This window comes from Lethenteron reissneri, chromosome 23 (genome assembly GCF_015708825.2).
Source record: "Lethenteron reissneri isolate LAM-NWPU_2019-01 chromosome 23, ASM1570882v1, whole genome shotgun sequence".
Lineage (NCBI taxonomy): Eukaryota > Metazoa > Chordata > Hyperoartia > Petromyzontiformes > Petromyzontidae > Lethenteron > Lethenteron reissneri.
The window spans coordinates 12,026,399-12,051,055 of record NC_083801.1 but is presented as its reverse complement, the minus strand read 5'-3'; the positions used below and the strand labels follow the sequence as shown (position 1 = coordinate 12,051,055).

General features: G+C 42.8%; 1 protein-coding gene across 4 annotated transcripts; it reads right to left on the bottom strand.

Moving 5' to 3' along the window:
- Positions 1 to 1,184: 1,184 nt before the first annotated feature.
- On the bottom strand, positions 1,185 to 24,324 carry LOC133345989 (protein lifeguard 2-like). 4 transcript variants are annotated; one of them, XM_061557208.1, is made up of 12 exons: positions 24,253 to 24,324; positions 12,424 to 12,685; positions 9,813 to 9,943; positions 9,104 to 9,168; positions 8,911 to 8,964; positions 8,283 to 8,333; positions 7,812 to 7,851; positions 7,613 to 7,650; positions 6,135 to 6,222; positions 5,480 to 5,575; positions 5,292 to 5,345; positions 1,185 to 4,789 (listed from the first exon to the last, which is right to left on the bottom strand). In XM_061557208.1, exons 2-12 carry the CDS (start codon positions 12,614 to 12,616, stop codon positions 4,643 to 4,645), a joined length of 957 nt encoding a protein of 318 aa, XP_061413192.1. In that variant the 5' UTR covers positions 12,617 to 12,685; positions 24,253 to 24,324; the 3' UTR covers positions 1,185 to 4,642. The 4 variants fall into 4 exon arrangements, with proteins under 4 accessions (XP_061413192.1, XP_061413191.1, XP_061413193.1 ...); XM_061557207.1 differs by lacking the exon at positions 24,253 to 24,324 and adding an exon at positions 24,052 to 24,205; XM_061557209.1 differs by lacking the exon at positions 24,253 to 24,324 and adding an exon at positions 13,184 to 13,499 and having other exon boundaries at positions 12,514 to 12,685.
- Positions 24,325 to 24,657: the final 333 nt, after the last annotated feature.

Below are 24,657 nucleotides of genomic sequence, written 5' to 3'. Positions count from 1 at the left end.
AATGTTTGGGAAATACAAAAAATAAACGTTTTAACTCATTAGCCATGATCTAACCATTGCTGGATGAAGGCCATCACACACTCGGTCGTCACCCCTCTCGGTCTCGCCATGTGACAATTCATCCAGCGCCTACGTGATCCGATTTCATCGCTGCCTGCCCGGATTGAGTAGGCAAATATCATTGTTGTGTTACATGTGAAGTGTTTTAAGGATTGGATTTTTACATAAGTGGATCTTTATTAGTGTCGTAATTATGAAATGCAAAACTGCATTTATATATGCAATACATCTTCAACGAAAAACCAGACCACATTAATGGCATACAATGTAGATCTCAATAAAACTAGTTTTGTATAAAGGACCAAAAGTAAGAGTATTTCATTCTAGATTTGAAGTTTTCGTGACTGCAAGGATCCATACTCTTTGGTTCTTTCGGTACAGTCACGTAGGTGAAAATAAAAAAATAGAACTAAATTAAGTCACGACGTTTCGGAAGCAACAATAGTATAATACAGTATTTGAATCATGCTGCATTCATTAATGTAAGCCCATTCCAAAATAATGTATACCTTACAATAAAAAAACACTGTAATGTCAGTTTCATATTTTGATTATAGTCTTACGTTTTTTCGGTAAAGCCACGTAGGTAAAACATCAAAATTAATAAAAATAAAATAAAATAAAGATCACGACGTTTCGGAGGCAACACAAGTCTCCGTCATCAGGTGGGACCGTCACAGCCAGATTAGCTGCATCAAGTGAGGCAATGATTCAAGATGTAATCCCTTAAAAGCGAGTTGAGGGGGGAGGAGAGGGGGGGGAGCTCATCAGAATGTGGTAGCCCCCCCCTCCCTCCCGATACGTTCCATTCATTGGCTACCACATTCTGATGAGCTCCCCCCCCCTCTCCTCCCCCCTCAACTCGATTTTAAGGGATTACATCTTGAATCATTGCCTCACTTGATGCAGCTAATCTGGCTGTGACGGTCCCACCTGATGACGGAGACTTGTGTTGCCTCCGAAACGTCGTGATCTTTATTTTATTTTTTATTAATTTTGATGTTTTACCTACGTGACTTTACCGAAAAAACCTAAGAATATGAATCATTGCAGTCACGAAAGCTTCAAATCTAGAATCATATTTTGTTGTTAAATAAAGGTGATTAAGTACAAAAAGATATCACTCATTGTTGATACACTTTATTGGTGCATACTCAAGGCTTATCAAGGAGAAATATTCCACAATCACACCACTTTACAAAGTACAGGGATACAGAATTATTTTCACATTGACTCTGCATCATTTGCTTTTCATAGCTAAAGTCTGCATTTTGGTCACTCAACCCAGTTCTAAGCCGGCTGAATTTCAATGAGCAGATGAATCACAATGCACCCATCGCTGGTCAGAAGTGAGTGGTCCGTCTAACTTTAACATAACCACCAAAAATCTCTTCGGGTCTCAGCTTCAAGTGTTCAAACTGAAACCCTGTAACCCAAATGTTCATTCTCCCATGCCTCTTGTTGGGGGCTGTGTGTCTGCCTCAACAAGCCCAGTCCTTTCTGCTCACCTAGCGACCCAGCATCCCCACGTGGACAGTAATATACGCAATGAACTGTGCGACTTCAGCAGCAATTATTTGCATCAAAGCACTCTGCACACATACAAGGAGAAAACTGACCAGCAGGCAATCATGAACCACCGCTCTCATGAGGACTAATAATTGTTTATCCCAGAAACAAACACAGTCTCAAGACCATTTTTCATGAGGGTTCTGAGGACATGGCCAATGACCCTTAAATTATTTTGCTGCACGAATGGTATGGAGAATCAGTTTCGAGAAATGAATTGATTACTTGTTGCTGCTACGGGTGAGTGCGCAATCCATCAACATTGGCAACACAAGCAGCATCAGGTCTTCTTCTTTCGTATGGAAAGGTGCAATTTGCAGCAGTATACTCTATGCGGGGGCAAGACGACACCCTTCACGGGGTTGCCCCTGTTAAGTGGTCTCGCGATCTGAGCAATGCAGTCGGGCAACACAAATGTCGGGACACTGACCCCGTCATATGTTTAGTATGAACAGAATCGCATCAGTTGAAAAGATGACATACAATTTTGATAATATCACCTCAGGCATAGTACTGAAGTATTCAGGCTATTATGTAAAACCACACGTCCAGTAGCTGATGACTGAGGCCACTCACATGTGAAAACCTCAACAATCAGTACTCTTTGAGATCTCTTTTACCAGTGGCAAAATATAGTAGTAGTTTTTAACCCTTTTAAACTGGTACAAAACTGACACCTTTATTCAAGGCATCATGTTTGCAATAACCACAACACAAGTAGTCAAAAAAGCAAACAAAAGAAGCAACTCTGATAACAGTGCATATTATTATCATTATCAGAGTTGCTTCTTTTTGTTTGCTTTTTTGACTACTTGTGTTGTGGTTATTGCAAACATGATGCCTTGAATAAAGGTGTCAGTTTTGTACCAGTTTAAAAGGGTAAAACCTACTACTATAAATCAGGACTCTTGATTATACGCTGCAATTATGCAAAATAACGGTGCAATTTAACATTCGTCTCTTGCCTACTCGTGACAAGACAGCATCCTGAATAGCTTCGATAGGCCTAAAACTAAATACAGTGTAGGCAAGTAATATAACTCAATGCCGTTGATTTGTTTTAATCATTAAAACATTCTACATTGAAGATGCTCAGAAGCAAGTTACAGAAATGCAAACTGCTGGCCTCAATAAAGCAAAATGAGTATTGCCAACAAAATCTGAAAGTACTTTACACGAGCAGTAAACACAGGGATTCTGTTTCTAAGTTACAACAACCAGAATGAAAAAAGTTAAATGACGGAAGCTAGAAATCCCCGAGGCTTCAATAAAAACACACCGCGACAGCAACTCTAAAGAAACTTTTAAAAATGACTTTCTCATTGCAAAATTGTGCAATGTTTAAACTGCAGTAACATTTACAAATTAGTCTAAATTGACAAATAATACATTTCAGCCCTTTATCATTCCATTTCCGAATGAAGGCCTCCCGACACCATATCAACTATTGGGGTTTGACCATAATTAACCACGCTAGTCATTGTGGTTTGGTTAAACGAGCCGAAGACTGTTTCAGATATCAATTCCCACCGATTTTAGCCATGGCCAGGAATCAAACTCAACTGTCGATTATAAAAGTGATGGTTAAATAAAGATAGCCTATTTAATTTCTTTAGGTTTTAAAATATCTCCACAATCTACAAACTTTACTCCAAATTAAAAGAAATATTCGATAAAAATGTGACGTTTTATGGTTCCCTCCCATCTCCTTTACATATCTACACTACACACTTGTTACTTATACAACGGTATAATTACAGTTCTAAGATAGATACAATAAGTGATACTTTTAACAATGGCTTTAAAGAATCACAATGTTTTTTCTGGATTATAAGACGCTCTGGTAAGTTAAGACACCGCAAACATGTGCCTGATATTAATAAATACAAAGATGGTCACACACACCTCCCAGATTATTAAGACGCACACCTACATTTTGCTTTAAAATACAACAAAAGTGCGTCTTATAATTCAGAGAACACGGTGTTGTATCCTTGAAAAAAACGCATTTTAAGAAATTTTGCTACTTCACCGAATGGTTTATCACGATAGTTGACAATTGGAAGCAACCAATGTCCAAGTGGTATACAAAGCCTTTAACATTAATGTTCAAAAATATTTATCGGCTGAAGCCAAAAGCTCTCATCACTGTGAATATCGAGAAACGTTATCGTTTTTGCACGTACAATACTTCATATTTTTGGTGCTAACCATTAGACAATACATTAGTAGTTAATTTTGCATGGAAGTTTAATTATTTCATTGAGTTTGGCATACGTTGGTATCACTTATAGGACCGTTTAAATATAAATGACCACCACCCACAATGTACAATATACACTACAGGACTTACACCCCCATGCAACATTTATTTAAAGGAGTGAAATATATATGCACAAAAATAAAAATAACTTAAGTGGGAAATTATGCTTTAAGCATCATGTCATTAACATCATTTAAAAAGCAGAGCAGAAACATAGTTTAACACCGAAGGGAACCACTGAATGAGCAATGACTATTGAGTGAAATACTATTATGAAGCTCATCTGAAACACTTTTCACAACCTATACTAAATAGAATACATTTAAAACATTCTGTAGGCCTAATATTTTAGTTATTTTTTATATTTATAGGAATCATTATTTATTAACGAATACTTTCAACTCAAAATCTTTTCTCTTGTCTTAGTCAAGGAACGCACGATTCTTAAGCATACATTTCTGACAGATGTTGATTCGTATTATTACTGCACGTTTAAAATTTATAATCCTGAACAATATCAAGGGCATGTAGGTGTTTTCAATGCTCAGGCACTGCGCAAAAATTACGTAAATTATCCATCTGCAAAACAAATGTCACAGAACTCCACCGGAGGAGTAACCTAACGTAAAGTATTCTACACGAAGAAATTTGACAATTAGAGGTCGTTTACTACGGAGTGTACCTAGGTCCTGACCAATCATTGAAGAGCATGTGGGATGGCTCTCTGAGCAGGCTGGCACACAATCATCCCTACTCGCGACTGCCAAAGATCTGCAGGAGGAACATGAATATGTAGACAAGGTCCATGTAGAGGTTAAGGGAGGCAAAGATGTGCTCCTCCGGGCTGATGGCGTAACGGCGGTTTCCAATCAGCAGCTGCGTATCATACGCCAAGAACTGCAACGCAGCGGCACAAACGAAGCAGACGCAGATTCCATGATAGCAAACAGCTTCACACAAGCATGAAACAAATTATTAAAGCGATACTGCATTAACAGTGGTGCACAAGCATAAACAACAACAAAACTCACATTTGTCAATCACACTGCCTTAACAGGAACAATATATAAGGTGACTATTTTGGCAATGGTCCTTCTTCATACCACCTCTTGTCTCATGTTATATTTCCACTGTTTTTTGATTCTCCTGTGTTTCATTTACAACCATTTAAATGCCTAGTTTTTTGTGCAACATTGACGTTTTGTTTTTTGTTTTTGTTGCTGCTGGCCTCACGCACCACGAGCCATACATGCTCGCACAGTAATGAACTCAATATTAACAAGTACAAGACAAAACTAACACAAATCCTTCACCTATTTTTTGTCAAATGCCAGTGCAAAATAAGCATAAATATATATTTGAACACCCCATGGTGATGAATGGGGCTGCCTTAACATACCAGTGTGAAGACAACCGCTCCGAGGCCTCCATAAAGCACATGCAGCCAAGGCATCTATCAACAGATAAACACACGGCATTAGACCTGATAATGTTACAAGGTGACACATGGGGAAGGTGGTTCGATCGACACTTCGAGAGAGATTGTGTGAACCCAGATGTGAGAGTAATGAACATGTAAAGACTCACATATCCAAAAGGCACAGCAATCGCAGCCACCAGTCCAGTGAGAACAAGTGCCATCAGCAGCACAAACAACAGCCCATGGCAGGTTGTGAAGTCAAACTGCAACACAGATTTAAACAGCCGTTTAATAATGAAATCAAATATACATACAGTCCGTATTGAGCGGCGGTAGTCCCAATGAATGGAGTTGCTGTATTATAATGTGTGCCTTATACAGTCTCGCTTTACAGGTGTGGATTTCTATGAAGTACAGTATGGTGCTTGGTTAATTTGTACTTAAAATACATAAAAGTGACAAATACAGGGTGTTGCAATAATTCCATATGGACTTGAAACACGTTTTTTACATTAAACATTTTCTTTTTTTCGATCTTAATAACATACTCTATTTATACACAATACCAGTGGTCTAAAAATGGGCCAATGTACAACGATGTGCCATAAGGGCACTTCAAAACCAAATATGTATAGTGACACTTTTCATAATGTTTCATATACCGACACAGTACTACGATATTTCTGCAGAGGGGAAACAGGAGTTAACATGGGCTTGCAGGACCAATAGGTTACACACTGGAATTTCTAAATTTCCATTTCTTACATTTTTGTTATTACAAGTGACTAGAACTCCAAAGATGAAAAACTAAATTTCTGTTACCTTTGTTTGGAAGCAAAAGATAGTCACTGAGAAGCAGACGAGGGCAGTAATTCCAAAGCACAGCATCACCGACCGTGTGCTATAGAAGCTGTCAGAAGAAAAGAAAAAAATGCATTTCATTATACCTACTATAATCACCCAGGAATGTCTGTCCTTAACGCTCGTGACGTCACTCCACATCGACCAGCCCCCCTCATTAATATTCATGAGCAGGTGACATCCTCCAAATGGACACCCCCCCCCACCCCTCCTCATTAATAATCATGAGCGGGTGACATCACTCCACGTGAAGCACCCCCCCTCATTAATAATCATGAGCAGGTGACGTCACTCCACATCGAACAGCCCCCCTCATTAATAATCATTATAAGGTGACGTCCTCCAAATGGACACCCCCCCATTGATAATAATTAGCGGGTGACGTCACTCCACATGGGGGGCCGAGGCGCCTCCTCCCCCCTCCTCGGCGTCAACTTACAACCCTCACTACAAAGGCAGAACCCTCACGTCACGCGATCTCCGTAACGCTGTTGAGACATCAAAGTAAAAAGGACGTCATGATGAACAAGGGATTATAACCTTAAAATGAAATAGGTCCGTGTCACCGCGCACTTACAAATGGCACACGCATTGATGCAATGAACATCACGTTGCGGCCTGCTTTTCGCTTGCAAGTTTCAGATTTACACCCCCGTCCTTGGACGGGCAAAAGGCTAGTTGAAAATATTGAACCAGGAAAAGTATTTTCAAATGAAACACCTCGTTTTCACAGGCATCCGAGAGACATCGGCAGAGGTAGTAGCATCAGATAAAGTAATTCAAAAATTTCCACACTGTAAAAAAAAAAATCACAGAATAATAATGCGTAATCAAAATGGTAAATTACTGAAAATACTAAAAACACTGACAAATTGATGCTCGTTTAACTCGGCAATACAATGTTTGTGGTTGCAAGTCAAACATGGTCACACAGCTTGTGGATATCTAGATACTGAATATATTTGGAAGAGTTGTTTACATATTCTTTGGTTCTTTTAATTAGATAGAAGAAAAATAATAATAAAATAATAATAATAAGCACTAAGGTAGACTGTAGCAATGGTTATTAAGCTGGATGAGTGTACTGGCAGTCTATAATGTCGGCTGTAGCCTGGTTCTTAACCTTGGTGAGCGTACTGGTAGTCTATAATGTAGACTGTAGCCTGGTTCTTAACCTGAATGAGCGTACTGGCAGTCTATAATGTAGACTTATTCTTGGTTCCTTCAGTAATAACACACCATCTATACATTATTTTAACTAGGTTATCCCGACTCAGTCAAATAAACAAATAATGGTAATTACGTTTGAGATATTGCTGATAATTTCTGTCACACCATCTCTGACAAGCATCACAGAAATATGAAAAGGAAAAGTTCATCAGTAAAGTAACTGTACTCTGAATTATTGTTAAATGCAGGTGGATAACTTAAAAACTTACCTTGCTAGCGTTCCTGTCATATATGACATAGCCAATGTCTGTAAACAAATAAGGATGAAAGTTTAAATTGCATCAGGTTAAGTTATTACTAAACTTACGTGAAGAATTCTAACATGCAGTTGTGAGGCACATGAAATGCAAAAATTACTGAAAGACAGGACATCTACACTATTAAATCGTTTTACAAACAAGTACTTACAAAGATAGACAGGAGAATGATGTTCAATGGGAAACGGCGACTGAAAAAGAAAACACATTTCATCTGTAGACATTTGTGCAAAAGTGCACCTTGTGGTAAAATTATCTTACATTACATTGTTCACGTGTATGTGCTGTCACTGAAAATATAAATTAAGTGCTGTAAAAATAAATTCCATTCAACTCCACTTAACTAATGCCGAGAATCCGGTAAAAGTAGAAGTGGCTATGTGGTGAAAATCAAGTTGTTGACTGTGCCCACCAGTGCCAGTAAAGTGATTTCAATATTGTCACACATGTCAAGGCAGCCGCAGTGGCAATAAAGACCACATACTGGATTATAAGATGTAACCCCCAACTTTTGCTATAAAATACAGGAGAAAAAGTGCATCTTATAATCCGGAGATTATAGTAATACAAATCCACTCTCAACAAAAAAGCGAATGCTTAATTGTGGCAGCATGGCACTTACCGAGGCTCCTTGCAGCATGCCAACACCAAGTAGGTAACCAGGAACACCGCACTGCACAAAACACAACACACAATGTGCACGTAATGTTGAATCTGCAGAATTATAACCACGAGTTTCTTTAAGCTTGGTAAAAAAATTCAATTAAAACGGTGCTGAAATTGCTGTACGATTAGCTTCAATACAGTGGAAGCAAATGCGCAATGATGCACGGGGAAACGCACGCTTTGAATTACAGTACTTTAAGAGACATGAAGTGGTACATATGCATTGGAGAACATGCACAGATTAAAGACATAATTCAAACAGTTAAGGGAGTCGGTTTTGGCAGGATGTGCCACTAGAAGGGACGATGGCCAATGGTCAAGAATAGTGAAGCTGTGGCAGCCAAGAAATGTAACGAGTTCGAGAGCACGTCACTGAGGAGATGGAACGATGCAATGAACTCGGATACAGGTGCTGGGTGGAGTGTTACATCACTGGATGATGGGAGATAATTGAGAATTGCAGAGGCCTTCATCCAGCAGTGAATTGACAATGGTTGACGATTGTTGATGATGAATAACAGATGGGGAAATACCACAATGCAAATGTTGCGGCTTGAGTCAGTGCAGGGGCAATATATACTCACTATGACGACCAGTACAAAATAGGATTCCTCTTCACGTAATAGCCCACTGGTTCACTGTGAATGCATTCAGTTAAAATCTTATTAATTATTCAACTGTAATCTTGGCAAAAAAATTCCATTACCAAACACTACACGTATAATGCATTATGTGTGTAGCACTAAGGCACATGTCCTTTCTAAGATAAATTCTTACCAAAGCGTGAAAATGGCTACAATCCCAAACGTCACCAGCAGCTGCAGCATGAGGATTGCATACACCTGGCAAGAGAGAGAAAGCAAGCAATGTGTATGCACGACAATTTCAGTCCACGCTCAAATGTGTGTAGTCTTCATGAGGGAACACATTTATAAACGGCTGTAAAGTTGGACTCAATGTACATCTACAACCCTTTTGTCAATCCCTATGCTGTACAGGGGGATTATTTTAGCATACTATACTATGCTGATTTTAGATACACTATCCTCTGCTGACAATGTAACCCCACAATAACCCATTATATCTGGTTTATGCACTGGTGGTTTCTCATCCAAGCACTATCCAGGGTCTGCCCTGCTTACCTTCAGAGACCTCACGAGAACTCCGTATCAACAATAATCTGCTCGAAGGCCATGGCCACCATGGGCAAAAATGAAATTATGATCATTAATGAAAATGAAGTGGTTCTTAGCAGATTAGCTATTTAATGAAGCATCCCGAGAAAACATTCTCTATTTGCTTAAAACATTGCATTGTATAATATAGAATTTAAATCCATATTATTATGAATAAACTTTCTGTGCCACTAAAATTATTGTTGCAATTGCTCAATTTCCAGACAAATTTAGATAATTCTGGTTATCCCTGACGTGTTATTTTAAATACAGACAATCAAATAGGCAGCCTCCCTCGCTGCTTCACGCACCTTTCTAATGAAGACCCGTCGCAGGTTTTTGTCCTCCCATGTGTTAGAGGAAAAGCTGTCACCGATGTTGCTGCTCGTGTCCGTGTACGGGGTGTACGAGGGGCTTGTGTAGGCCTGTCCATAGCTTGGAGCTACTCTCCATCACAACAAAGAAGAGTTGCATTTCATATAGATATAACACTAACAGATCATTATTCAAGATATACTGTGTGCTAACATTACACCATACTGGCTACAACATGGTGATGCATTCATAATTGATTTTTAGGCCATATCACTTAAGTAAAATATTAATAAACTTGTCACGTGAACTAGGGTACCAATTTATTGCTGCTTCGGCAATACAGAACATTGGAGAGCAATCCACAACATTTACCAATGTTGTGGATTGGTCTCCAAAATATCAGTGTCGGGTGGAGGAGGGTGTACAATCAATGGCGGAGCCAGGATTTTCAGGTAGGGGGGGGGACCCCTCCAGCAATGAAACATGATAGAGGAGTTGTTAGTAAGTAAGGACTTGTCCCTTGCTTTTTATTCGACGCGTGCGTGGCGATGGCGCAGCCATCGATCGAGGGTCGAATTCGAACCGTATGTGATCGGCATCAGGGAAGTCATGGACTGTATACGCAACTGCGCACAATTCTGAGTCACTTATAACTGCTTTGTCGTTACTTATTGCCAATTATGGACTCTGACTATTGTCCTATCATCGCATAGAGTCCCTGGCACTTAATAATATGCTACACAGTGGCAGTGGGGGTCACAAAATGCCGATTTATTACTAATAAACCCCAAGGATCATTGAGGGGGCACGTGCCACCCCACCCCCCCCACTGGCTCCACCAGTGTGTACAATAGACGTTTAACTTATAAGATTTTACCCAAATATCAACTATTAATCATAATACTGATCGCAAAAGCCTACGTGTAAAATGATGACGTTTAAAAAAAGACTCATGACCTCGTTTTGATCTCTATACAACTGAAATATAGCGTACAGTAATTTTAAAGCAAATTAACTGTTTGAATATCAGTATTCAAAGTGAATTTAATTGACAAATGTAGTTGACATAATACAATATTGGTGTGACATGTCAGTGAGGCATGCAGACAGCATACAAAATCAAATGTATATCTTATGCTGCAGTCAACAAATGGCTGAAGCGTATAAAAATATCTCCAAGGCAACTTGCCCCACATGGGGTGGGTGCACTAATGAGCTGCGGCCCAAATTCCTCTCCCAAGGCTGGATACATAGGAATAGCAACACATTAACCAAGAATAAAATTGTTAATCAGATTCACAAATTACTCAATTAGGAAGCCAAATGACAACTGCTGTGGTTTTGTAATACAAGGGACTGTACAGACAAATATTATTCTAGAATGTTTTTCACATTGATCAACATTGCAAAATGGCTCAAAATTAACTTATGACAATAAAGATTAAATCTTGTATGCACTCTATTCATCAGTCAGTCTATTCCCATTGAATCACAACTGCATTACAAAGCTCAAATGGGATTTCCAGCAAGGCATTACCTATAATTTTTTCATTTTCAAACAAAGCAGTTAGCCTGTAAGAGTTTAGATCAATATACTTTAATTTACACGGTGTTTATCGTACGTTAAGGTTAAGCATTACAATGTGCCAAGGATCAGGTTTATGACGCTCATGTTTTAAACAATTTGGGTTGAAATAGAAAACGCTATTTAAAATCTGACGATTACACCTCTGTGTACCAATATAAACAATGAATACACAATCTCAATCCCGCACAAAAAACGTTAAAAAAAGACGTCACCCGTTTGACATTATAGACTGTAGGACAAGTACCAATTAAGACCGGCAAATCACAGAAGCTGGTGTTCCTGACAACGCTGCCATATCCACATCTGACAGGTGCTGTCATTTACACACTGTGCCCAACGAAACTCATTTATGGCTGATCCGACAAAGACCCCAAGACATGCTCATATACCACTCTTGCCGCTGTTGTTCATGACCATTAACTGAACGCTCCCCACCAGGTGACGTTCACTGCAATCACTGCAATTCTTACGGTGGGCAAATGAAGAAACGTTTAAACACGTGACAAAGAAGAATGATGACCGGTTGCAAAGGAATGTGATGGAGGGAATACTTGAATGTGCTTGGGGAAGAGTAGGAAACCCATAATCCTAACTGCATGTCGAATTTTTATTTAAAGCTTTCGTGACTGCAGGGATTCATATTCTTGGTTCTTTCGGTAAAGTCACGTAGAAGTCACGTAGAAGGGAAACAATATTGTTTCCCTTCTAGAAGGAAAACGTGACTTTACCGAAAGAACCAAGAATATGCATGTCGAATATTAAACGTTGGGCAGGATGCAAGCGGTCTCAGCTGAAAGACGCAGCGATGGAAAAAGAGAAAGTGGAAACACCAGAGAAGTGGAAACGCCACATTATTAGCACGGAGATATTCGTGCCATAAAAAAACAAATGTTTCGTCCAAAGCGACCCAAAATGTTACGGGTCGAGATTCTAAAAGATGAACAAATGAAGAAGGGAGGGGTGGGATGATTGGGGGAGGGGTAGAAGCGGTTCGACTAAACACACCAACCCCAACTCACCGGGGCCGGCGGTGTTGTTGGTGGTGGTGTTGTTGGTGGTGGTGTTGGTGGTGGTGTTGGTGGTGGTGTTGTTGGTGGTGTAGGCCCAACCGAGCTGGGGTGGAGGAGGAGGCATCACGGCCGGTGGATACGCGCCACCTTCCTTGCCAGACGTGGCCTCGGCGTAGCTGGGTGGTGCCGAGGGCATTGCCATTGCAACAACCTCCTGCTGCTGTTGTTGTGGCTGTAGGAAGACGTCCTGGACTTTGTTGTTCTGAGCCAGCTGACAAATGGAATAAAAAAGATGAAAATGTGAACGTGGCGCGCGATTTTTTTCGATTTTTACCGACCACGACCCAAAGCCCGCGTGGGCAATTGTTGCATTATAATAAGATAACGGTGCATATGATAGATACCATTTTGTTAGATTGTCTTACAAATGTAAGGAAGATGATTTTATGTATTTTTTAAGCATGCATGCAATATCACCGTGTGTTTATTTGATTTTACATTTGGGATAAGGTACGACAAACGCGATGACATTTCGTGAATAGAGAGAGATATGGATGGTGTCATGAGCCTCCTCAAATTACAAATCGTTTTTGTTGGTTTGTAGGCTGTATTAAATACATATTTCACAATTAAAAACGACGCAAGAGTCGTTTTGTCAACGTAACAGACGTCATTAAACAATGTAATAGCTGCATACAATCAGCTCAATAACGCGACGAGGTGAAAAAATCCCCGAGGTAAGAAGACCGATTTAAAAATCACAACTTACCACTCCCTTAGTCATTCTGATTCACGTTTCCACCGCAAGAAAACGGACCGCTCGAGTGGCCAAAAAAAACCCACACAAATTAGCAGTAAAACCACGACGAATGAACGAAAGACGACGCCGCAGAAGCTTCCACCCCTTGTTGTTTTTAATGTACACGATGTGTTTGTTTATCGCGAGCGCTGCAGCTTCGCGTGGCTAGCGGCGGTTTCCCTCAGCAGCCATCTTGCAGTGACGCGCCGCCTGCTGCTGATGCTGATGCTGCTGATGATGATGCTGCTGCTGCTGATGATGATGCTGCTGCGTCTCTCGCATCAGCGGCGGCGACTCCTCGCGCAGTTGGGACGGTAACCCCCTTCCCCTCCCCTCCCTCCCTAACACCCCTCCCCTCCCTCCCCCCTACCCCACCCACCCCTTCACCTCCCTTCCCACCCACCTCACCTCCCTCACCTACCCACCCCTCACCTCCACCCTCACCTCCCCCCCCCACCCACTCCCGTGTGGGTCCCACCCTCCACCCTCTCCCCCCCCTCCCTCACCTCCCTCCCACCCACCCCACCCTCCCTCCCACCCACCCCTCCCTCCCACCCACCCCTCACCTCCCTCCCACCCACCCCTCACCTCCCTCCCCCTCCCCCCCCTCCCTCCCACCCACCCCTCACCTCCCTCCCCCCCTCACCTCCCTCCCCCACACCTCCCTCCCTCCCTCCCACCCCCCCTCACCTCCCTCCCACCCACCCCTCACCTCCCTCCCCCCACCCCTCACCTCCCTCCCCCCACCCACCCTCACCTCCCTCCCCCCCCCACCCTCCCTCCCTCCCACCCCCCCCCTCCCTCCCTCCCTCCCACCCCTCCCTCCCTCTCACCCCCCCTCCCTCCCTCCCACCCACCCCACCTCACCTCCCTCCCACCCACCCCCCCTCCCTCCCTCCCACCCCCCCCCTCCCTCCCTCCCACCCACCCCTCCCCTCCCTCCCACCCACCCTCCCTCCCACCCTCCCACCCCCCCCTCCCCCCTCCCACCCCCCCTCCTCCCCCCCCCCCCCCACCTCACCTCCCTCCCCCCACCCCTCCCCTCCCTCCCCCCCCCCTCCCTCCCCCCTCCCACCCTCCCTCCCCCCCTCCCTCCCCCCTCCCTCCCTCCCTCCCACCCCCCCTCACCTCCCTCCCACCCCCCCTCCCTCCCTCCCCCCCCCTCCCTCCCACCCTCCCACCCCCCCCCCCTCCCACCCCTCCCTCCCTCCCTCCCACCCCCCCCACCCCTCCCTCCCCCCACCCCTCACCTCCCTCCCACCACCCCTCACCTCCCCCCCACCCCTCACCTCCCTCCCACCCCCCCCTCACCCCCTCCCACCCTCCCACCCCTCACCTCCCTCCCCCCCTCCCTCCCCTCCCTCCCACCCACCCACCCCACCTCCCTCCCCCCACCCCCTCACCTCCCTCCCACCCACCCCCCCCCCTCCCTCCCACTCCCCACCCTTCCCTCCCTCCTCCCCTCCCTCACCTCCCTCCCACCCACCCCCCTCACCTCCCTCCCCCCCTCCCTCATCCCCTCCCACCCCCCCACCCTCCCTCCCACCCACCCCTCACCTCCCTCCCCCCCCCCCTCCCTCCCTCCCTCCCCCCCCTCACCTCCCTCCCACCCTCCCTCCCCCCTCCCACCCCCCTCCCTCCCTCCCACTCCCCCTCACCTCCCTCCCTCCCCCCTCCCCCCCTCCCTCCTCCCCCCCTCCCTCCCTCCCCCCCCCACCCCTCACCCCCCCACCCACCCCTCCCACCCTCCCACCCACCCTCCCTCCCTCCCACCCACCCCCCCCTCCCACCACCCCTCCCCCCTCCACCCACCCCCCTCCCTCCCACCCACCCCCTCACCCCCCTCCCACCCCTCCCTCCCTCCCTCCCCCCCCCTCACCTCCCCCCCTCACCCTCCCTCCTCCCTCCCCTCACCCCTCACCTCCCTCCCACCCCTCCCTCACCTCCCTCCCCCCCACCCTCCCTCCCTCCCCCCACCCCTCCCCCCTCCCCCCACCCCTCACCTCCCTCCCACCCACCCACCCACCCCTCACCTCCCTCCCACCCCTCACCTCCCTCCCACCCACCTCACCTCCTCCCACCTCCCTCCCACCCCACCCATCCTCTCCCTCCCACCCACCCACCCTCACCTACCTCCCACCCACCCCCACCTCCCTCCCTCCCTCCACCCACCCACCCACCTCCCTCCCCACCCACCCACCTCCCCTCCCTCCCACCCACCCACCCACCTCCCTCCCTCCCTTCTTCCTCCACCACCACCACCTTCAATTAAATCACCACGAGAAGCCACGTGCCGCGGCTACACCCTCCGACGGCACACGCAATTTCCACCGCCGCGCCGAAAGAACAAGGCAAATTGCCGCCCCCTGTATATTCAATATATCCACCATCACCACCAAAAAAATATCAGCGTTACGTGAATCGCGTTTATAAATAGCAGCGTGCAGTGATTCACGTGAAGGCGTTTCTATGGTGACCATGCAGCGCGCACGCTGCCTCCAGCAGCATCGCGAGTTCGTTCTCGAAAGCCATCGGGAAGGACCACACATTGGTTGGGGGTTTATTTTTAAATTTGTTGAGAACCGAAGCCATCACCACAACAGCTGGATATTGTGTTTCTAATCTCCTCCGCGAAGTGTTGTTCCATACAGGGCTCAGGATTTCATCGTTAGCAATTCTATTCAATTCTTGCGTATGCTGAGAATTCGTTTCAAGAGCTAAATGCCACGTGTCAAGTCGCTAGCCACGTCGAGGGGGCTTCAGGGTTGTTCCTGTAGATTTGCTATTCAAATTCCATTGAATGAGTGCAGACTACCGTGTTTTACTTTATGACCCATAGTTTTGGTTGCAAGGCCACAGTAACTTTTCTTTAATGTTCCATTTATAAAGGAGATGTGCGCACTGACCTGTTGATGTTAAGATGCGGTTGATAATGATTACAAAGTGTCTTTAAAAAAATGTAAAGTCAGGAGGTGCGATGTTTGGATCTGTGTTGTTCGACTGTTCGCCAGCGTTCTTCTGAATCTGGGTGACATTCCAGGATAGTGACAGCTTGAATCCAGATGAGGGATCAGGACTTGCGTCAGTAAGGAGGTACATTATTGATGTCTTGTTTTATGGGTAGGTTGTCGTTAGTAAAAGAACGTGCCAACTTCTTTGCAGTTTGCATGTCTCTGCAGATATTTGTTTGCAATGACACGTCTCAGGATGGGAGTTTTTTGTGAACCAGAACAGTTTTAAATTGTATTAAAATAGTTGATATCCAATTTCAACAATGTTTACTACAACAATACGCACATGCCCTATTCACGAGTGACCACAAGTTTTAACCTGCGCCACACGAATGGGTCATGATTCAAATTATTTCAAAATGACATTACCTATTACATTTGCATTTTTTCAGCAATCATGAGCTAAGATATTTTTTAAAATGTGCCATCTGCTTTTGGAATTTCCAACTTTTGCTAAAATACTGCTATTTGATAAGTCATTGGATTTCAATGAGATTTCATATCGTTGAATAAAGAACAATGAATAAAAAAATATTTTAAAATAAAAAAGGAACAAATACAATTCACAAAATCAATTTGTTGAATCGGCAGAACATGGCTGCACCACACGGGACCATCAGGCATGGTGTCTTCTCTATACCCACATATATCATCAGTGCTTCAGGTGACAGCAATGATAAATGTGGTTCAGGATTGTGAGAATATGGAATCAGAATACCAAGAGTGAAGATGGATGGGTGGCTGAGAGGGTTAATATTGTGCCATGGCAATGAACCGGCAACACTGACATGTTGGATTCCATCTGAGCGAACACCCATGAGTACAATGCATTTTATTAAGTTCAGCAGCCATAAGTCACTGATAACTGCACACACACAATGATTAATATTTTTTACGACTATATTTGACTGCAATGTGTCCAACTCCTATCTAGCCAGGTATGCAAGCTGAGGGAAGTGTATCTAGTTTTGACATAAGGTAATGAAAGGCATCTCAGAAGTCCCATAATACTTGTACTTTGTCTAGGAAATCCTCTATCATGGGGTGAATCGCTGCTTTCTATCAGAGTTCTGAATTTATTTTAACTTTGATTTTTTTAGTTCACATTTATGTATGTGAATAGTGGGATACTGCAACTGTTCCTATATGTAGACTTATTAGCCCATGCTCATTATTATCCATCTACCCAAATCAATCTTCACAAAATACCATAATCCACAATGAGTCTTCCTCTCATCCAAATTATTTTATGCAAATAAGAGTAATGACCTTGAAATGGAAGCTAATGCATCTGATTTTCCACAGCTTTACTACAGATGAGAGAAGTGACTTGGAAGTGACGGACAATTAATGCTACTGCCAGACAGAGCCTTTGCACTGATAAAGAGACACCTGGGAGCAGACCTGGGGTCATATACACGTGCCCCATTCGTAATGCATTATAATCACAATTCCATCTGAGCGAACACCAGTTATGTATTTAATCAGTCTCCTGAAAGTTCAAAATTCACCTGATTATTTAAGTCTTTGCAAAGTTTAGAAGTGATCCATTCAGCAGCAGCAAATTTATCCTATTATCGATGTTTATTTGTGCTTACCCTGAGGATAAGAGTAATTTGCACAACTAACCAGAGATAATATGATCCGCTCCCAGTGCCCCATATAGAATGGGTTAAAATGAGTTTCATCAACATTAGCCATAATCTCTGCATTACTGGAAAAAAGCTTAGCCAAGGCATCACCACGGTCTTATGGTGTAACAATCCATCTACCACTGGCAGAGGTTGATTTTGTCGCTCAATCTGTGTGGTGGATGTTCTCTCGGTGTGTTTTTCACCTTTGGCTGCCACTCCATTATTAATCTTGACCACTAGCCATCATATCTTCCAGCAAACCGTCCTACCCAAGTCCATTATGTTATCAACCCATGTATTTGTATTTATGCCTGTGAGTGCAATTCCTAACATGCGTCCCTCAATGCTTTTCTTTGCACATTTCAGCTTTTGTTCCATTTTCTTAGTCAACCATGAACGTTTCTGATCAATATCACAGCAGGTAATATGTGCGGATTAAAATACGTTATTCTTGAGGCAAATTGTACTGTTGATTTTGATTGTTAAGCTTTCCAAATGCACCCCAATCTGTTCTCATCCACCTATTTTACTAAATAATTGTGATCACGGTCAACTCTCAATAACACTGCCCTGAGTACACATACTCTGAAGTGCCTTCCAGTTGTATCCCCCCATCAGATATTTTCTATTGTTTTGGGAACTTGAGGCAGATTTCGATTTAAAGCTTTCGTGACTGCAGGGATTCATCTTCTTGTTTCTTTCGGTAAAGTCACGTAGAAGGGAAGTAATAAAATAATAAAAATAAAACATAATAAAACAATTCTCACGACGTTTCGGCTACAACGCAAGCAGCCGTCTTCAGGTGAAGAATGAGACACTACCAAACTAGGAGCTTATATATAAGCTGCATTGGGGGTTGAAGAGCGCCTTAACAAAAAGAATGTGCATGTGAAGAGGAATTTAGCATATTCATGGAAAATGCGTAGGCGTTGGGCGGGGGGGTGTCAAAGTCATATTATGCCCATGCATTATGCAGGATCAGCAGCAACCAAGGGGGGTGTAGGGATTAGCAGTAACAAAGGAAAGGAATGTTAATGATATGTAGCTGCAGTTACTCAACAACCACGTAGAAAACTAAAGTATAAACTACATAAAAAACTAAAGTATAAACTGCATCGCACCATCAGTATACTTACTATACTCTATAATAAGCTGAGTTACTAACAGCAAGTAATACATTACAATTCTACCTCGTAAAAATTCTATAATATGCTTCCATCTAAACCTTATTCTCTTACATCACACGAGCATATACCGTACTATATACTGCCATAGATAAACCCAACATTAAATTATATACTGTATTGCTGTAAACCAACCTATATCTTATACATTTAATATAACCCTATGTATTATTCTACACACCCTAATGTGTATCGAAATGGTTTATTACGTCCTTCCAATGATTGCTGAGCCAGAATCCATCTTCTCGGTTAAAATTGTCTCTGTGTTTGTATATGTGGATCGCCTCATGGCTATCATGAGAGATTCGTTCATGAGGCGATCCACATATACAAACACAGAGACAATTTTAACCGAGAAGATGGATTCTGGCTCAGCAATCATTGGAAGGACGTAATAAACCATTTCGATACACATTAGGGTGTGTAGAATAATACATAGGGTTATATTAAATGTATAAGATATAGGTTGGTTTACAGCAATACAGTATATAATTTAATGTTGGGTTTATCTATGGCAGTATATAGTACGGTATATGCTCGTGTGATGTAAGAGAATAAGGTTTAGATGGAAGCATATTATAGAATTTTTACGAGGTAGAATTGTAATGTATTACTTGCTGTTAGTAACTCAGCTTATTATAGAGTATAGTAAGTATACTGATGGTGCGATGCAGTTTATACTTTAGTTTTTTATGTAGTTTATACTTTAGTTTTCTACGTGGTTGTTGAGTAACTGCAGCTACATATCATTAACATTCCTTTCCTTTGTTACTGCTAATCCCTACACCCCCCTTGGTTGCTGCTGATCCTGCATAATGCATGGGCATAATATGACTTTGACACCCCCCCGCCCAACGCCTACGCATTTTCCATGAATATGCTAAATTCCTCTTCACATGCACATTCTTTTTGTTAAGGCGCTCTTCAACCCCCAATGCAGCTTATATATAAGCTCCTAGTTTGGTAGTGTCTCATTCTTCACCTGAAGACGGCTGCTTGCGTTGTAGCCGAAACGTCGTGAGAATTGTTTTATTATGTTTTATTTTTATTATTTTATTACTTCCCTTCTACGTGACTTTACCGAAAGAAACAAGAAGTTGAGGCAGATTATTTTGGTTTGTATCATATTTACCTTCAGCCTCATTCTGAAACCTTCATTAATCCATTGTTTGTTGTAGTTTTTTTTTTCCACTGGTCGTTATTATGGCTATATAACCAGAAAATGTGATATTTATAGTTACCCCTTTCGTTTCTCGAAGACAATTTTTGCGAAACATCTATCATAATCTCGCAGTGAATAACTTTTGTGATGGTGCGAGTTCTTGTCTTGACTTACCTTGTATTTTTTCAAGAAATTGCATATGTTGCTGTTCCATGCTTGTAAGGGCGTTTTATTATTGGACTCAAGAGCTTGGATTACTTCATAAATCCCACTAAATTAAATGCCTTTTTTAAAAATTTGGCAGAATACATGTGGCCAATGGCATATAATCGTTTATTATTGATTGGCTGGCCTTTAAACTTTAAATTGTTCCATTCCCAAATATTATTGTTAACAATGTATACACTCTACGTGTTATAAAAGGCTAATGGGTCTCGAATTCTTCACGTCAATTGTATCACCCTTATGAAATGGAAAGAATGGGCATCATTCCATGATTGAGGTATTAAATCGCAGTTAACCCTTCATAATCATTTAGTAAGCAACATATTACAATTCCTTGAGGTGCAGAATCATTACATTCATATAACCACTTTAAATAATACAATAACTGGGGGGGGAAAGGATAAAAAGCAAAGAGAAAAACATATCTAAAAACCCAAAACACGGCGAGGAAGAGGTGCAAAATAGATACTAAGAAGCTAAATACTGAATATACACAGGATTAGCAAAATAATGATCAAATCATTCGTAGAACACAACATAAATATGGCTGAAGATGTCAACACAAGCAATGGGGGCATAAAAGCAGCAAAATGGGGATTGACGATTGGCAGTTCACAAATAATGGAATCATAACACATAATTATTGGAGGCCTATGTAAATGTCTACAGAAACAAAAATCACATTTCCTAATAATCAAACATTTGTTTCAGATGAAGAGGAATTTATAGACTTTGCACTTGAAAAATAATTCCAGCTCTTCACAGTATAAAAAGTTAGAAAATATTTCGACGGGAAGCTATTAGTGTGGACATTATTAAAGTAGGACCGGTTGTTGGAAATAACAATTAGTGCACATATTTACTCAGGAGGTTCACTGTACTGTATATAAAAACTTGTAAAGGCGATTGAATAGCTTAAAAACCTCAATATCCACAAATAACCTAGCTAATTTCACCTTCCCATATGGCAAAAGAAAAAAATATTAACAAATGTAAATACAATATACACACGATACACATTTAAATGAAAATAGTTTTTTAAGGATTGCCTTGCTGAAGCCAACTTTACCTAAGTATATTGTTTATAATTGTATCAACCCTCACGTGACCACGCCACATGGAGTCATGCATGCGATTTATGGACACTACACAACCACCCGATGGTTCAAATGAGGACAATGATAAACGACAACGTGCACTGAAACTTGCCCCTTTTCCCAATGTCGTGACCCTAATCCGGTCTGATAAGATTGCACGGTCATGGCCACTAATAATGCGATGGCAGCCTCTTGGGACAAATTAGACCAGCACCCTTCTTCTCTTAACGTCGTTGAACAAACATAAAATAGTAGACGAACAGTTTGCAATAATACTAAATGCAGTTGATGGACTAGACATATTTTTGTATTTGACTGTAGTGTGGCTCCCTTTTCCATGCTCTCACCTTCCTTGAAGCCAGCAGTTTTCATTTTAGAGATTAACTTCACCCACATTCCTCTTGGACATAACCTCACGTTACAGCGGTGTCTCAGTCGTTATCACAGTCCATGTTCAAAGTCAGAATATCTCTTTCTTCAAAATGAACGCCGAGCCATCGTACTCGTCACCAGTGAATGCCTTAAACTAGTGGAATTTCCACATTTCTTTGGCAAGGGCATTGCATAGCGATCCAGAGACTACTGCTGACTTTACTCAAAATGGTACGGTACTTCTTTTATACAACCTCAAGGAGGATGATAGACGGAGTCGACGCCACAACCACAATTAAATCACGCACATTTTCAATGATAAAATAGACGCTTAATAAATTATTACAGCCTTGTTATATAAATGTATGGCTTATGCGGGGGCAGCCACTGTCCAAAACAGGATATGCTGTGCCAACTACTAGGAAGAAAAAAACGTTGTACGTTAACTTGTTACAGCGGGCAAGGTCAACATGAGACCTTTTTTTTAATAAGTTGACTCAAAAACACTCAAGCAGTGTTCATTTAAAACACTCTAAGCCTTTTGCAAACGTTATGGTTGGTCGGGCACACCGAGCAAAGGGGGCATGACGGTTTAGCAAGAGTGGGGCAACGGGCTTCAAACATTTATAAAGGTAAATACTGTACAGTAGTCCGTGCAAATTAAAAATACACTGTACCGAATAGTAATTTAGTTTGTGTCCTCCATAAACAAGGATTTTACTGCTTTCTTCGGGTAGACGACTTCGTTCGAACTTAACAAATCCACGAGGAGAGTCGGACAGATGAACAATACTGCCCAGGGGTCAATGACAAGCCAGGAAAACGTGTTCACAATTTGTGAAGACGTAAAATACATACGGGCACATACCTTTACATGAGATGTATAGTGAAACAAAGGTTGGAAGGGCCTTCCTCGTTTTACAACTGCATTCCTAGTCAAGCTTCATTCGAGAGGACGTGCTTATCTTTAACCATTCACGTAAGCAATCGTAACCAGTCACAATCCTGCAGTACGTACTGCACACAACATACGAGCCGAATATACTGGACGTCTTAAGATACATACATTCTACGGTATTTACCACGCTGCATAAAACCCACATTCGAAAATATAAAATCTGTCAAAATTGGCAATTTTATCAACATTAGTGCCGAATAGCCATTTCAACGGTTCATTAATTGCAAAACTCATACAATGCAGATGATGATGACAGACAGCACTATCATGATTGTACTTTGTGCGTGCAAGCAATAGAATAGATCCTCCTCCCTTGGCACGTGCGTCGTTAAAGATGCCTTGGACAAGACTGGCTGGGACAAGTGCTGCTAGCGAGAGCGATGAAGGAGCAGCAGCCACACACACAGCACACACACACACATTGTGTAACGAATCGTGGCGTTGGTTGTCTATGCCAATAAACGCCTTAAAAAAATCAACAACGGTTTTATTTTAAAGTGCACTCAAAAGTGCAAAATAATATTTTTTCAGCCGTCACCAGCTGATCAGAATATTTTTGGACATTTATAACAAAAACATAAAACCGTGGGGCGCTCATTTAGTATAACAATGAACTTAATCGAAGAGCAACAATAGCTCAAGAAAGTTCACGACAAATGTTACTACTCAATAGCATAACAAAATATCATAATGCTACTTAGTTGGTTGAGATGCCTTGATGTCTCCTAGTCGCACGTTTGGAATCATCACAACTATTCCATGCCAAAAATTCAAGTATTTCGGTTTTGGAGAGTTGGAACTAAGTATAACATGCACTGGCTTGTAGCGTTACTTTGTAAACTTTAGTCTCACAATATGCATGATCAAACGCTCCGCAACCTGCCACACGTTTACTCTAAATCGCAACCACGGGGTGGGTAAATGGGTTAATGGATGGGCGCATTGCACACTCCTCGTCTCAAAAAGTTCCACCATAAAACAAATTCTGTAAACCGCTAAAGACTTTAGCTTGGAATCCAAACCACGGATTACGGAGAGAAGTGGACGAGACAAAACAAAGACAAAGATCCCCCGTATAGCCTGTAACAGGCTGTTGGGGCAAGTGCTGTTAGCGAATAGCACCCATGAAGGCCGGCACGGCACACTAAGGTTGTAGTTGCCACCCAGCACCAGTGGCGATGTTTTTTCTACTCACCATACCAGGGACTCATTTGAGGTTGAGTCGACCTAGGGGAGGCACCAGACCGGTTCAGAGAATCGTCACCGATGTTCGCCAGGTTCGTTCGCTCTGCGCTAACCACGACACCACCGCTCCCCCTTAACACACGAACGAAAGAACGCACGCTCGCGATTGCGACACACGATAGACGACGGACTCGGCAGTCGAACAACTCACCCGGCTCACTTCGCTTCTCTGGCGACCTTTAATCGCGACGGGAGTAACCCTAGCAGAGCTCTCGTGTGTCGCCGAGTGAATAATTAATGATGCGTTTGTCGAGTTGGGCCCTGGGCCCCCTCCCACCCACCCACAGGAGTAACGCGACGCGCTCGTCGGGGCCGTCCACGCGGCGACCGCGCGTGGGAAGAGAACCATTGTGACGTCACAGCGGCTGCCACGCGTTTCCTCCTCTCCCCACCCCATCGACTTGACACATGGCAAACTTCGATTTAAAGCTTTCGTGACTGCAGGGATTCATCTTCTTGGTTCTTTTGGTTACTTGCGTTGTGGCCGAAACGTCGTGAGAATTGTTTTATTATGTTTTATTTTTATTATTTTATTACTTCCCTTCTACGTGACTTT

Bases quoted from the DNA above. Each gene is read 5' to 3' on its own strand.
- LOC133345989 (XM_061557206.1), bottom strand. The intron at 9,944-12,423 runs GTGAGTTGGGGT...GATGGAGAGTAG, and splicing joins CAACAACACCGCCGGCCCCG to CTCCAAGCTATGGACAGGCC. The intron at 7,651-7,811 runs GTAAGTACTTGT...ATTTGTTTACAG, and splicing joins TCATTCTCCTGTCTATCTTT to ACATTGGCTATGTCATATAT.